This window comes from Strongylocentrotus purpuratus, unplaced genomic scaffold (assembly GCF_000002235.5).
Source record: "Strongylocentrotus purpuratus isolate Spur 01 unplaced genomic scaffold, Spur_5.0 spur5_scaffold_15, whole genome shotgun sequence".
Classification (NCBI taxonomy): Eukaryota; Metazoa; Echinodermata; class Echinoidea; order Camarodonta; family Strongylocentrotidae; genus Strongylocentrotus; species Strongylocentrotus purpuratus.
The window spans coordinates 35,517,886-35,534,193 of NW_022145600.1; the positions used below are offsets into that span (position 1 = coordinate 35,517,886).

A 16,308-nucleotide genomic window follows, 5' to 3' on the forward strand; every position below is an offset into this window, starting at 1 on the left:
CGCTATCTATTTTTTCAACGGCTGATTCAAAACTACTAATTAATGAAAATTAATGATTCAAATTCAACTATCAGTTAACAGGTATTTGGTGCACACTGTCCAAAAATTTAAACTCTGGACAATTACAATTTAGAAATTTAGCCCGGGGGACTGCAAGGGTACATGCAAGGAGATAATTAACAGTTCAATCTCAACCCTCTCTAAAAAGAATAATGTGGAGCCTGGTCTGACGTCAATTGCCTTCTATGAAACTAATTCTTAGGTAAAACAACCCTCAACTTCAATCCTTGAACAAGGACTATTCCTAACCCTAACTTTTACTCTAATCTAAAACCCAATCATAAGCATAGCACTAAGCCTCTATCATTGGTGAAATATATCCCAGAGCAATTGCCGCCGGAGAAATTGAAGATGGAGGAAACAATGTTGGAGCGTCACTAGTTTTAAAACTTACCTGTGAGAGGGCCTTCACCGTAGATCTCCATTCGAAGACTGATGTGGCCGAACCAGCTGACAGGCATCAAGCGAACATAACGGCAAATCTGGGGCACAGGAAGAGTGTTGGTCACGATGGTGTTGCGGTCAACATTACCGGAGAAGATCTTCAAAGAAACAGGAAAATCAATCCATTTTTGAATAATTATGACTCAATTGATTCTGCAGTTAATTGCAATCAAACCAAAGAGAATCTGATTTAGCATGCTGAATTAAGAAATATGTTTGCATCTACAGTGCCTATTAATTTTTTTCTTTTTGAATGTATTTTCTAATGACAACAATTTCAAAATTAAGAGACCTAGTAATAAAATAGAACAAAATGAAATGGATTGAACATTTTTAACTTGAAGTGCATTGCTTGCTGTAATATATTAACAAATATAGACAGTTCTTCAATCCTACCTAATAACTTTCTCCTCTTATAATTTGTGTATGCGGAATAGTAAATAGTAAACCAAACATGTTTGTCTGTTCTTGAGGTAACGATTGCATTTATTGTTGAAAGAAATTATCCTAATATCAAAATATTAAAATAGTTTTCAATGAGAAATCAAATGCCTTCAAAATTCTTCAAAAATAGAGTCCAGATTATATTAACTAATGAATAATTAGAGAACAAACTTACCCTGTCAGCTCCGGGATTTGTAGAAATTCCCTGCACGGTGTGAAAGGTCGCGCCATCAGTACTACAAGCAAGCTTGTAGCTTGTAACCCACTGGCTTACATCTTCTCGCCCTTGAGTCGCAACTGAAATGACACGGTAAAGGTCCAAAAGATCCACCTTGTAGAAAAAAAAGAATGGGACGAAGAATTCTTGATGTTTATCCTCATATTCATCTAATTTGTCTATCTCCATGAGAAAACTTTTAACCAATGATCATGCACCTATCAATGAATTTACCTTGCTTTCATACAGTTTAGCTCATCAATTACGTAACTATTGTAATCTTATAGTAGCTATACCTAAAGAGAGGAGAAATAAATCTACAAACCCGTAAGTCACCTCAAAAATTGGCGGGAAAAAAAATTGTACGGTGTAAGTGACTTTTTCATTACTGACATGGTGGCAGCGGTGGGATATGAATCCATGGTATAGAAATGACCGGTGACTCTTTTATTGCTGACATGGTGACAGCGGTGGGATATGAATCCATGGTATAGAAATGACTGGTGACTTTTTCATTACTGACATAGTGGTAGCGGTGCAATTTGAACCAATGCCATAGAAATGACAGGTGGCTCTTATTACAGAATTATGGCAGTGTATGGATACCAATTAAATTATGGCCTAAAAATTGACTGTCGACCCTTTTCATTACTGATACGGTGGCAGCAGTGGGACACGAACCGATGCCATAGAAATAAGGGTTGTCTAAATGTTTCGTGTCTGAATTAAAAAACCTTTCGTACCTGGATCCACTGGTTGGCATCGTTTGTTAGTGCAGACCAGGCTCCACGCAGGTTACCGACTCGGGCCAGGTTAAGACGACCTCTCTTTGCACCATGGTCAGCATTATACTCACTGGAAGCTGTCAGACTTGAATCTGGGATGACATAACTCTCAAGGCCCAGAGGGTCAGGGTCATTCAAGTTGGCTGTAAGTTATTAAAAGCGTGACAATTTATAGCACAATTAAGGAAGTGGTGGTCAAATATGCAAATATGAATTTGATTTGATTTGATTTGATTTGATTTGATTTTATTTATTCATCATCAATAACATCAGTGATTAAACATTTGAATACATCGTGAATGGTACATGTTCATAAATGAATATTATAGATCATATTAAAGAAAAACCTAACAAAGTATTGATATGCTAGACATATGTCTTTTCTCATAGAATATAGAAGGTGATGAAAAGGAGCCAAATAATAGCACATGTGCTAGTCGAGTCTGGCCCCTGTTCTTAGCACACACTTGGCAAAAATAAATATATCATTATCAAAAAATAAAACTTGACAGTAGAAGTATACATGTTGAGTAATACCGTAGCACAATTTCTACACTCCAAATATAATTATGAAGAGGATATACCAGGTTAAAAAGTCATAGATACATGTATCTACAGATTATTTATACAAAAAATTGCATTTTTTTGACAAAAAAAAAAAACAAAAATGTAATATGGAGATTATTTACAATATATACATGTGTACTTGCATAATTCAATCACTTATTCATCAAGTAATCGTTGAGATGTTTACGAAAAGTGTTTCTAGACCCTTTGTTTTTGATTTCATCGGGAAGTTCATTCCATAATCGGGTTCCTACACAAGTTACTGAAAATTTGCCTTGTGTTGTTTTATACAGTGGTATACGTAGATGGCCCTTTTCTCTTTTTCTTGTATTGTATCTATGCTCAATTTTATCACAATAATCCGTCAAACAGTGAGGTAAATTATTATGTACTAGGTCATACATAAATGTACATAGAGACAACTCATAGAACTTGTTAATATCTAAGATTTTCAATTCGTAAAACAATGGTGCTGAACGACTCATAAAATGGCTAAATGTGATTGTCCGTATGGCCATCTTCTGTGTATACAGTATGCAATTTAAGTGAGACTTGTAAGTGCTCCCCCACACTTCAATTCCGTATGATATATGAGGTTGAATAAAGGTTTTATACAACAACACTAGGATATTTCTAGGCACAAAATGCCGTAAGCGGAAGAGGATTCCTACTTTTTGTCTGATGCATTTATTAACCATTTGTATGTGGGGTTTCCAAGTCAAGTGTTTATCAATCTTTATCCCAACAAAGAGCGAAGAATCAACTTCTATTATTTCAGCTTCTGATATAGCCAGTTGCCCTTGAACATTAATCTGCCGTCTCTGGTTTCTTATTAGCATATAACTCGTCTTTTGTAAATTAATTGTCAGTTTATTAGCATTACACCAGTCTGAAACAATTTGAAGATTTGTGTTCACTTCAGTCATATCAATTTCTTTTTGCCCTTCAGGAAATGTATGGAATAAGTTTGAGTCATCCGCAAAGAGTCGAAAGTTAAAGTAACGTGTAGCAAATGGCATATCATTAATATAAAGTAGGAAAAGCGTTGGGCCTAGGACAGAGCCTTGCGGTACACCACATGTTAAAGGCAGCATGGGAGATGTTACATTTCCGTACTGTACAAATTGAAATCTTCTATAAAAATAGTCCTTAAACCACTGTAATGCTATTCCTCGTATTCCATAGTGTGAAAGTTTGCTGTATAAAATATCATGATTAATTGTATCAAATGCTTTCTTAAAGTCTACAAATATCCCAAGTGTGATTCTTCCCTCATCCATTGAATTCCTCAAAGTGTTAACTAAATTTATCATTGACAATTTTGTACTGTATTTTTTACGGAAGCCATACTGGTGCTCATATAATACATGATTTTTTTCAAGAAAGTCAAGAAGCCTATTATTTACAATTTTTTTCAAAAACCTTCCCAAGAACAGGTAATACTGAAATAGGTCTATAATTTCCTGCTTCATCTTTAGGTCCTTTCTTATAAACAGGTGTCACTTTTGCTATTTTAAAGGCATCTGGGAATTTACCAGAGGTGAAAGACAGATTGAAAATAAATGTAAGGGGAGAAGTTACATAGTGCACAGCATCTTTTATCAGCTTGATTGGCATATTATCATACCCACTAGCTTTCTTTACATTCAAGGCTATTAAATGGTTGTTAACCTCAGTCTCAGTAACTGGTTTCCAGAAGAAAGATTTGTCTACACCATCGTCTAAAACTTTCTCTGTATTACGATTTGTGTTTGGTATGGCATTCGCCAAATTTGGACCAACATTAACAAAGAAGTCATTAAATGCATTTGCAATATCTTGTTCATTACACAGGGTTTCATTAGTACCAGTATCATTCACACACAATTTATCCACCACTGTTGGCTTAAACGAATTGTTTCCACCACTTAAAATCTCGTTTACAGTCTTCCATGTTTTGCTAGTATCACCCTTATTTTCAAGGAATATCCTACTATAGTAATTTCTCCTTGAGTTTCTGATTATTGTAGTTAACATATTCCTGTACTTCTTGTATGTTGTTAAATAGACAGGATTGTGGTTGGTGGCAAGAACCTGTGAATACATTGTATGTTTCTTTTTTATGGAATTCATTATAGCTTTTGTAATCCAAGGTTTCTTAGGTTCGTTCTTTCTCCTTTTACCGTGTTGAGCTACAACTGGTGCATGCTCATCACACACTTTTGTCATGATTTCACAAAAACGGGAGTATGCGAGATCAGCATCATCCGCTGCATAAACTGATTCCCATGTTATATTGGCAAGCTCAGCATGGAATTTTGTAACATCATAGTTCTTGTAAGAACGAGACATTAATTTTCCTCGGCAAGACTTTTTCTTAAATTGTATATTAGACTTAAAAATGGTAAAGATCGGAAAGTGGTCTGTAACGTCAGATTCAATTATTCCTGCATGATTACTGGGAACATTCATATTGGTATATATATGATCAATCAAAGAGAAGCCATGTTGCGTTACTCTAGTAGGAAAATTAATCAATTGATGCATGCCGATACATTGCATGGAGGTGAGAAAGTTATCAGCTGCCATTTCATCGCCTAGAAGATTGATATTGAAGTCTCCAGTTAGCACACATTGACTTTTGTCTAATTTCAGATCATGTACAATACTTAGCAGACTATCCTGAAACTCATGAATATCTGTATTTGGCTTGCGATAGATGACACCAATAATGATCTTCTTTTCATTAATTACTACTTCCAACCAAAGTGATTCAGCATGTGCTACTTCAAAATTTCCCAAAAGCCTGTATTTAAGGGAAGAGTGAATGTATGCACCAACACCTCCACCTCTTAAAGTATGATTGCGGCATTTCACCTCTAAAGTATAGCCTTGTATGCCCAAGATGGATGTGTCTGGTACGCTCCACACTTCAGATAAACATATTATATCAAATTTTGATTTGATACTACATTCGTATAACAGTTTTAGGTTTTCTATATTTCTATTCAAAGATCTGATATTGACATGTGTAAGAGAAAATGCATTTTCAGTTTTGGTTTGCAGAACATCATCAAAATTAACAGGAGTTAATTTGTGTGAACTAAGACACAGATTGAGTTCATTGTCCTCCATTTTAAATGAGTGGTCCAATCAGATGAACATGCAATAAGCCAATTTGTAGTTACAATCTGGGTATGAGCAAACAAAAGGTCAGTTTACGGTATTTTTAAGGCCCTCACCGAGACAACTACGTGATGTTTGCTTATTAATACACAAGCAAAACATTCTATGTTCTACAGGTAGATGTATTCCTTTGAAAAGGGGTAATCAAAAACTATTCAGAAAGACTTCAACTGTGGACAATTACAATTTAGAAATTTACCCCGGAGGACTGGGGTACATCCTAAGAGATCCTCAAAAGTTCCGTCTCAACCCTCTCTAAAAAGAATAATGTGGAGCCCGGCCTTGCGTCAATTGCCTTCTACAACACGAATTCGAAGATACAACAATCCTCAACACTCAATGCCATATATCATAAACTAACTGAAATCTTAACTTCAGTCCTTGAACAAGGACTATTCCTAACCCTTACTTTTAACCTAACCTAAAACGCAATCATAACCATAACACTAAGCCTCTATCATTGGTGAAATATATCCCAGAGCAATTGCCGCCGAAGAAATTAATGATGGAGGAAACAATGTTGGAGCGTCACTAGTTTTAAAACTTACCTGTGAGAGGGCCTTCACCGTAGATCTCCATTCGAAGACTGATGTGGCCGAACCAGCTGACAGGCATCAAGCGAACATAACGGCAAATCTGGGGCACAGGAAGAGTGTTGGTCACGATGGTGTTGCGGTCAACATTACCGGTGAAGATCTTCAAAGAAAAAGGAAAATCAATCCATTTTTTGAATAATTATGACTCAATTGATTCTGCCATTAATTGCAATCAAACCAAAGAGAATCTGATTTAGCATGCTGAATTAAGAAATATGTTTGCATCTACAGTGCCTATTTATTTGTTTCTTTTTGAATTTATTTTCTAATGACAACAATTTCAAAATTAAGAGACCTAGTAATAAAATAGAACAAAATGAAATGGATTGAACATTTTTAACTTGAAGTGCATTGCTTGCTGTAATATATTAACAAATATAAACAGTTCTTCAATCCTACCTAATAACTTTCTCCTCTTATACTTTGTGTATGCGGAATAGTAAATGGTAAACCAAACATGTTTGTCTGTTCTTGAGGTAACGATTGTATTTATTGTTGAAAGAAATTATCCTAATATCAAAATATTAAAATAGTTTTCAATGAGAAATCAAATGCCTTCAAAATTCTTCAAGAACAGAGTTAGGGTAATATTAAAAAAATGAATAATTAGAGAACAAACTTACCCTGTCAGCTCCAGGATTTGTAGAAATGCCCTGCACGGTGTGAAAGGTCGTGCCATCAGTACTACAAGCAAGCTTGTAGCTTGTAACCCACTGGCTAACATCTTCTCGCCCTTGAGTCGCAACTGAAATGACACGGTAAAGGTCCAAAAGATCCACCTTGTAGAAAGAAAAGAATGGGACGAAGAATTATTGATGTTTATCCTCATATTCATCTAATTTGTCTATCTCCATGAGAAAACTTTTAACCAATGATCATGCACCTATCAATGAATTTACCTTGCTTTCATACAGTTCAGCTCATCAATTATGTAACTATGGCAATCTTATAGTAGCTTTACCTAAAGAGAGGAGAAATAAATCTACAAACCCGTAAGTCACCTCAAAAATTGGCGGGAAAAACAATTGTACGGTGTAAGTGACTTTTTCACTACTGACATGGTGGCAGCGGTGGGATATGAATCCATGGTATAGAAATGACTGGTGACTCTTTCATTAATGACCTGGTGGTAGCGGTGGGATACGAATACATGGTATAGAAATGACCGGTGACTCTTTTATTGCTGACATGGTGACAGCAGTGGGATATGAATCCATGGTATAGAAATGACTGGTGACTTTTTCATTACTGACATAGTGGTAGCGGTGCAATTTGAACCAATGCCATAGAAATGACAGGTGGCTCTTATTAAAGAATTATGGCAGTGTATAGATACAAATTAAATTATGGCCTAAAAATTGACTGTCGACCCTTTTCATTACTAATACGGTGGCAGCAGTGGGACACGAACCGATGCCATAGAAATAAGGGTTGTCTAAATGTTTCGTGTCTGAATTAAACTAGATGGAATTCGACTGCGCGCAGTCGAAAATGATGCCTCCGTCATAGAGCAATTTTACAAACCAAAACAGAAGAAATTTTTCAAATTCAAGTTCAATTGTAATCCATTAACAGGTTCTCAGAATATCGTGATTACAAACAATTTCTCATATACATATATGACCCTTTGAACTTTGACCTCATGATCCTAATATCTACTCAGCTCATTGGCTCTGCAAGATATCCAGAGTTAAATAGTAATCCATCTGTCAGTTCTAATGAGAATGCGTTAACAAGCTATTTTTGCATACATAATGAGCCCATGACCTTGGACCTTATGAACCAAGAATCTACACAGTTCATTGGCTCTGCAAGATACATAAATGATCTAAGTTTGGCAGGAATCCATCAATCTGTTCTAATGATAACGCGATCACAAGCTGTTTTTGCATACATAACGGGCGCTGTGACCTTTGACCTCGTTACCCAAAATCTAATAAGTTCATCGGCTCTGCAAGTAACATACATGACCTAAGTTTGGCAGGAATCAATCAATCGGTTCTTGAGATAACGCGATCACAAGCTGTTTTTGCATACATAATGAGCCCTGTGACCTTTGACCTTTGACCTCGTGACCCCAAAATCTAATCAGTTCATTGGCTCTGCAAGATACATACATGACCAAAGTTTGGCAGGAATCCATCTATCGGTTCTTCAGATAACGCGATCACGAGCCGTTTTGCATACATAATGAGCCCTGTGACCTTTGACCTTTGACCTCGTGACCCCAAAATCTAATCAGTTCATCGACTCTACAAGATACATACATGACCAAAGTTTGGCAGGAATCCATCCATCGGTTCTTCAGATAACGCGATCACGAGCTGTTTTTGCATACATAATGAGCCCTGTGACCTTTGACCTTTGACCTCGTGACCCCAAAATCTAATCAGTTCATCGACTTTGCTAGATACATATATGACCAAAGTTTGGTAGGAATCCATTGATCCGTTCTTCAGATAACGTGATCACGAGAACGGGACGTACGTACAGACGTACGTACAGACGTACGGACGGACGGACGGACGGACGGACGGACGGACGGACGGACAACCCGAAAACATAATGCCTCCGGCTACTTCGTAACGGAGGCATAAAAACCTTTCGTACCTGGATCCACTGGTTGGCATCGTTTGTTCGTGCAGACCAGGCTCCACGCAGGTTACCGACTCGGGCCAGGTTAAGACGACCTCTCTTTGCACCATGGTCAGCATTATACTCACTGGAAGCTGTCAGACTTGAATCTGGGATGACATAACTCTCAAGGCCCAGAGGGTCAGGGTCATTCAAGTTGGCTGTAAATTATTAAAAGCGTGACAATTTATAGCACAATTTATGAAGTGGTGGTAAAATATGCAAATATGAATGAGTGGTCCAATCAGATGAACATGCAATAAGCCAATTTGTAGTTACAATCTGGGTATGAGCAAACAAAAGGTCATTTTAAGGTATTTTTAAGGCCCTCACCGAGACAACTACGTGATGTTTGCTTTTTAATACACAAGCAAAACATTCTATGTTCTACAGGTAGATGTATTCCTTTGAAAAGGGGTAATCAAAAACTATTCAGAAAGACTTCAACTGTGGACAATTACAATTTAGAAATTTACCCTGGAGGACTGGGGTACATCCTAAGAGATCCTCAAAAGTTCCGTCTCAACCCTCTCTAAAAAGAATAATGTGGAGCCCGGCCTTGCGTCAATTGCCTTCTACAACACGAATTCGAAGATACAACAATCCTCAACACTCAATGCCATATATCATAAACTAACTGAAATCTTAACTTCAGTCCTTGAACAAGGACTATTCCTAACCCTTACTTTTAACCTAACCTAAAACCTAATCATAACCATAACACTAAGCCTCTATCATTGGTGAAATATATCCTAGAGCAATTGCCGCCGAAGAAATTAATGATGGAGGAAACAATGTTGGAGCGTCACTAGTTTTAAAACTTACCTGTGAGAGGGCCATCACCGTAGATCTCCATTCGAAGACTGATGTGGCCGAACCAGCTGACAGGCATCAAGCGAACATAACGGCAAATCTGGGACACAGGAAGAGTGTTGGTCACGATGGTGTTGCGGTCAACATTACCGGTGAAGATCTTCAAAGAAACAGGAAAATCAATCCATTTTTGAATAATTATGACACAATTAATTCTGCAGTTAATTGCAATCAAACCAAAGAGAATCTGATTTAGCATGCTGAATTAAGAAATATGTTTGCATCTACAGTGCCTATTTATTTGTTTCTTTTTGAATGTATTTTCTAATGACAACAATTTCAAAATTAAGAGACCTAGTAATAAAATAGAACAAAATGAAATGGATTGAACATTTTTAACTTGAAGTGCATTGCTTGCTGTAATATATTAACAAATATAAACAGTTCTTCAATCCTACCTAATAACTTTCTCCTCTTATACCTTGTGTATGCGGAATAGTAAATAGTAAACCAAACATGTTTGTCTGTTCTTGAGGTAACGATTGCACTTATTGTTGAAAGAAATTATCCTAATATCAAAATATTAAAATAGTTTTCAATGAGAAATCAAATGCCTTCAAAATTCTTCAAGAACAGAGTCAGGGTAATATTAACTAATGAATAATTAGAGAACAAACTTACCCTGTCAGCTCCGGGATTTGTAGAAATTCCCTGCACGGTGTGAAAGGTTGTGCCATCAGTACTACAAGCAAGCTTGTAGCTTGTAACCCACTGGCTTACATCTTCTCGCCCTTGAGTCGCAACTGAAATGACACGGTAAAGGTCCAAAAGATCCACCTTGTAGAAAGAAAAGAATGGGACGAAGAATTCTTGATGTTTATCCTCATATTCATCTAATTTGTCTATCTCCATGAGAAAACTTTTAACCAATGATCATGCACCTATCAATGAATTTACCTTGCTTTCATACAGTTTAGCTCATCAATTATGTAACTAGTGTAATCTTATAGTAGCTTTACCTAAAGAGAGGAGAAATAAATCTACCAACCCGTAAGTCACCTCCAAAATTGGCGGGAAAAAAAATTGTACGGTGTAAGTGACTTTTTCATTACTGACATGGTGGCAGCGGTGGGATATGAATCCATGGTATAGAAATGACTGGTGACTCATTTATTGCTGACATGGTGACAGCGGTGGGATATGAATCCATGGTATAGAAATGACTGGTGACTCTTTCATTAATGACCTGGTGGTAGCGGTGGGATATGAAAACATGGTATAGAAATGACTGGTGACTCTTTTATTGCTGACATGGTGACAGCGGTGGGATATGAATCCATGGTATAGAAATGACTGGTGACTTTTTCATTACTGACATAGTGGTAGCGGTGCAATTTGAACCAATGCCATAGAAATGACAGGTGGCTCTTATTACAGAATTATGGCAGTGTATGGATACAAATTAAATTATGGCCTAAAAATTGACTGTCGACCCTTTTCATTACTGATACGGTGGCAGCAGTGGGACACGAACCGATGCCATAGAAATAAGGGTTGTCTAAATGTTTCGTGTCTGAATTAAAAAACCTTTCGTACCTGGATCCACTGGTTGGCATCGTTTGTTCGTGCAGACCAGGCTCCACGCAGGTTACCGACTCGGGCCAGGTTAAGACGACCTCTCTTTGCACCATGGTCAGCATTATACTCACTGGAAGCTGTCAGACTTGAATCTGGGATGACATAACTCTCAAGGCCCAGAGGGTCAGGGTCATTCAAGTTGGCTTTAAGTTATTAAAAGCGTGACAATTTATAGCACAATGAAGGAAGTGGTGGTAAAATATGCAAATATGAATGAGTGGTCCAATCAGATGAACATGCAATAAGCCAATTTGAAGTTACAATCTGGGTATGAGCAAACAAAAGGTCATTTTAAGGTATTTTAAAGGCCCTCACCGAGACAACTACGTGATGTTTGCTTATTAATACATAAGCAAAACATTCTATGTTCAACAGGTAGATGTATTCCTTTGAAAAGGGGTAATCAAAGACTATTCAGAAAGACTTCAACTGTGGACAATTACAATTTAGAAATTTACCCCGGAGGACTGGGGTACATCCTAAGAGATCCTCAAAAGTTCCGTCTCAACCCTCTCTAAAAAGAATAATGTGGAGCCCGGCCTTGCGTCAATTGCCTTCTACAACACGAATTCGAAGATACAACAATCCTCAACACTCAATGCCATATATCATAAACTAACTGAAATCTTAACTTCAGTCCTTGAAGAAGGACTATTCCAAACCCTTACTTTTAACCTAACCTAAAACCTAATCATAACCATAACACTAAGCCTCTATCATTGGTGAAATATATCCTAGAGCAATTGCCGCCGAAGAAATTAATGATGGAGGAAACAATGTTGGAGCGTCACTAGTTTTAAAACTTACCTGTGAGAGGGCCTTCACCGTAGATCTCCATTCGAAGACTGATGTGGCCGAACCAGCTGACAGGCATCAAGCGAACATAACGGCAAATCTGGGGCACAGGAAGAGTGTTGGTCACGATGGTGTTGCGGTCAACATTACCGGTGAAGATCTTTAAAGAAAAAGGAAAATCAATCCATTTTTTGAATAATTATGACTCAATTGATTCTGCCATTAATTGCAATCAAACCAAAGAGAATCTGATTTAGCATGCTGAATTAAGAAATATGTTTGCATCTACAGTGCCTATTTATTTGTTTCTTTTTGAATTTATTTTCTAATGACAACAATTTCAAAATTAAGAGACCTAGTAATAAAATAGAACAAAATGAAATGGATTGAACATTTTTAACTTGAAGTGCATTGCTTGCTGTAATATATTAACAAATATAAACAGTTCTTCAATCCTACCTAATAACTTTCTCCTCTTATACTTTGTGTATGCGGAATAGTAAATGGTAAACCAAACATGTTTGTCTGTTCTTGAGGTAACGATTGTATTTATTGTTGAAAGAAATTATCCTAATATCAAAATATTAAAATAGTTTTCAATGAGAAATCAAATGCCTTCAAAATTCTTCAAGAACAGAGTTAGGGTAATATTAAAAAAATGAATAATTAGAGAACAAACTTACCCTGTCAGCTCCAGGATTTGTAGAAATGCCCTGCACGGTGTGAAAGGTCGTGCCATCAGTACTACAAGCAAGCTTGTAGCTTGTAACCCACTGGCTAACATCTTCTCGCCCTTGAGTCGCAACTGAAATGACACGGTAAAGGTCCAAAAGATCCACCTTGTAGAAAGAAAAGAATGGGACGAAGAATTATTGATGTTTATCCTCATATTCATCTAATTTGTCTATCTCCATGAGAAAACTTTTAACCAATGATCATGCACCTATCAATGAATTTACCTTGCTTTCATACAGTTCAGCTCATCAATTATGTAACTATGGCAATCTTATAGTAGCTTTACCTAAAGAGAGGAGAAATAAATCTACAAACCCGTAAGTCACCTCAAAAATTGGCGGGAAAAACAATTGTACGGTGTAAGTGACTTTTTCACTACTGACATGGTGGCAGCGGTGGGATATGAATCCATGGTATAGAAATGACTGGTGACTCTTTCATTAATGACCTGGTGGTAGCGGTGGGATACGAATACATGGTATAGAAATGACCGGTGACTCTTTTATTGCTGACATGGTGACAGCAGTGGGATATGAATCCATGGTATAGAAATGACTGGTGACTTTTTCATTACTGACATAGTGGTAGCGGTGCAATTTGAACCAATGCCATAGAAATGACAGGTGGCTCTTATTAAAGAATTATGGCAGTGTATAGATACAAATTAAATTATGGCCTAAAAATTGACTGTCGACCCTTTTCATTACTAATACGGTGGCAGCAGTGGGACACGAACCGATGCCATAGAAATAAGGGTTGTCTAAATGTTTCGTGTCTGAATTAAAAAACCTTTCGTACCTGGATCCACTGGTTGGCATCGTTTGTTCGTGCAGACCAGGCTCCACGCAGGTTACCGACTCGGGCCAGGTTAAGACGACCTCTCTTTGCACCATGGTCAGCATTATACTCACTGGAAGCTGTCAGACTTGAATCTGGGATGACATAACTCTCAAGGCCCAGAGGGTCAGGGTCATTCAAGTTGGCTGTAAATTATTAAAAGCGTGACAATTTATAGCACAATTTATGAAGTGGTGGTAAAATATGCAAATATGAATGAGTGGTCCAATCAGATGAACATGCAATAAGCCAATTTGAAGTTACAATCTGGGTATGAGCAAACAAAAGGTCATTTTAAGGTATTTTAAAGGCCCTCACCGAGACAACTACGTGATGTTTGCTTATTAATACATAAGCAAAACATTCTATGTTCAACAGGTAGATGTATTCCTTTGAAAAGGGGTAATCAAAGACTATTCAGAAAGACTTCAACTGTGGACAATTACAATTTAGAAATTTACCCCGGAGGACTGGGGTACATCCTAAGAGATCCTCAAAAGTTCCGTCTCAACCCTCTCTAAAAAGAATAATGTGGAGCCCGGCCTTGCGTCAATTGCCTTCTACAACACGAATTCGAAGATACAACAATCCTCAACACTCAATGCCATATATCATAAACTAACTGAAATCTTAACTTCAGTCCTTGAAGAAGGACTATTCCAAACCCTTACTTTTAACCTAACCTAAAACCTAATCATAACCATAACACTAAGCCTCTATCATTGGTGAAATATATCCTAGAGCAATTGCCGCCGAAGAAATTAATGATGGAGGAAACAATGTTGGAGCGTCACTAGTATTAAAACTTACCTGTGAGAGGGCCTTCACCGTAGATCTCCATTCGAAGACTGATGTGGCCGAACCAGCTGACAGGCATCAAGCGAACATAACGGCAAATCTGGGGCACAGGAAGAGTGTTGGTCACGATGGTGTTGCGGTCAACATTACCGGTGAAGATCTTCAAAGAAACAGGAAAATCAATCCATTTTTTGAATAATTATGACTCAATTAATTCTGCAATTAATTGCAATCAAACCAAAGAGAATCTGATTTAGCATGCTGAATTAAGAAATATGTTTGCATCTACAGTGCCTATTTATTTGTTTCTTTTTGAATTTATTTTCTAATGACAACAATTTCAAAATTAAGAGACCTAGTAATAAAATAGAACAAAATGAAATGGATTGAACATTTTTAACTTGAAGTGCATTGCTTGCTGTAATATATTAACAAATATAAACAGTTCTTCAATCCTACCTAATAACTTTCTCCTCTTATACTTTGTGTATGCGGAATAGTAAATAGTAAACCAAACATGTTTGTCTGTTCTTGAGGTAACGATTGCATTTATTGTTGAAAGAAATTATCCTAATATCAAAATATTAAAATAGTTTTCAATGAGAAATCAAATGCCTTCAAAATTCTTCAAGAATAGAGTCAAGGTAATATTAAAAAATGAATAATTAGAGAACAAACTTACCCTGTCAGCTCCAGGATTTGTAGAAATGCCCTGCACGGTGTGAAAGGTCGTGCCATCAGTACTACAAGCAAGCTTGTAGCTTGTAACCCACTGGCTAACATCTTCTCGCCCTTGAGTCGCAACTGAAATGACACGGTAAAGGTCCAAAAGATCCACCTTGTAGAAAGAAAAGAATGGGACGAAGAATTATTGATGTTTATCCTCATATTCATCTAATTTGTCTATCTCCATGAGAAAACTTTTAACCAATGATCATGCACCTATCAATGAATTTACCTTGCTTTCATACAGTTCAGCTCATCAATTATGTAACTATGGCAATCTTATAGTAGCTTTACCTAAAGAGAGGAGAAATAAATCTACAAACCCGTAAGTCACCTCAAAAATTGGCGGGAAAAACAATTGTACGGTGTAAGTGACTTTTTCACTACTGACATGGTGGCAGCGGTGGGATATGAATCCATGGTATAGAAATGACTGGTGACTCTTTCATTAATGACCTGGTGGTAGCGGTGGGATACGAATACATGGTATAGAAATGACCGGTGACTCTTTTATTGCTGACATGGTGACAGCAGTGGGATATGAATCCATGGTATAGAAATGACTGGTGACTTTTTCATTACTGACATAGTGGTAGCGGTGCAATTTGAACCAATGCCATAGAAATGACAGGTGGCTCTTATTAAAGAATTATGGCAGTGTATAGATACAAATTAAATTATGGCCTAAAAATTGACTGTCGACCCTTTTCATTACTAATACGGTGGCAGCAGTGGGACACGAACCGATGCCATAGAAATAAGGGTTGTCTAAATGTTTCGTGTCTGAATTAAAAAACCTTTCGTACCTGGATCCACTGGTTGGCATCGTTTGTTCGTGCAGACCAGGCTCCACGCAGGTTACCGACTCGGGCCAGGTTAAGACGACCTCTCTTTGCACCATGGTCAGCATTATACTCACTGGAAGCTGTCAGACTTGAATCTGGGATGACATAACTCTCAAGGCCCAGAGGGTCAGGGTCATTCAAGTTGGCTGTAAATTATTAAAAGCGTGACAATTTATAGCACAATTTATGAAGTGGTGGTAAAATATGCA

At 37.3% G+C, this 16,308-nt stretch overlaps 2 protein-coding genes across 2 annotated transcripts; both read right to left on the reverse strand.

The window, feature by feature from the left end:
- Positions 1 to 787: 787 nt before the first annotated feature.
- On the reverse strand, positions 788 to 9,080 carry LOC115918654 (lactadherin-like; the record flags this gene model as incomplete). The annotated part of the gene is made up of 6 exons (XM_030986090.1): positions 788 to 796; positions 1,124 to 1,279; positions 1,909 to 2,093; positions 6,231 to 6,378; positions 6,902 to 7,057; positions 8,889 to 9,080. Coding segments are annotated over 6 exons (846 nt in total), but the record flags the coding sequence as incomplete, so codon positions are not given.
- Positions 9,081 to 9,156: 76 nt separating this feature from the next.
- On the reverse strand, positions 9,157 to 16,246 carry LOC115924197 (lactadherin-like). The gene is made up of 10 exons (XM_030986091.1): positions 16,061 to 16,246; positions 15,211 to 15,366; positions 14,541 to 14,688; positions 13,692 to 13,876; positions 12,842 to 12,997; positions 12,171 to 12,318; positions 11,322 to 11,506; positions 10,407 to 10,562; positions 9,738 to 9,885; positions 9,157 to 9,194 (listed from the first exon to the last, which is right to left on the reverse strand). Exons 3-10 carry the CDS (start codon positions 14,605 to 14,607, stop codon positions 9,157 to 9,159), a joined length of 1,083 nt encoding a protein of 360 aa, XP_030841951.1. The 5' UTR covers positions 14,608 to 14,688; positions 15,211 to 15,366; positions 16,061 to 16,246.
- Positions 16,247 to 16,308: the final 62 nt, after the last annotated feature.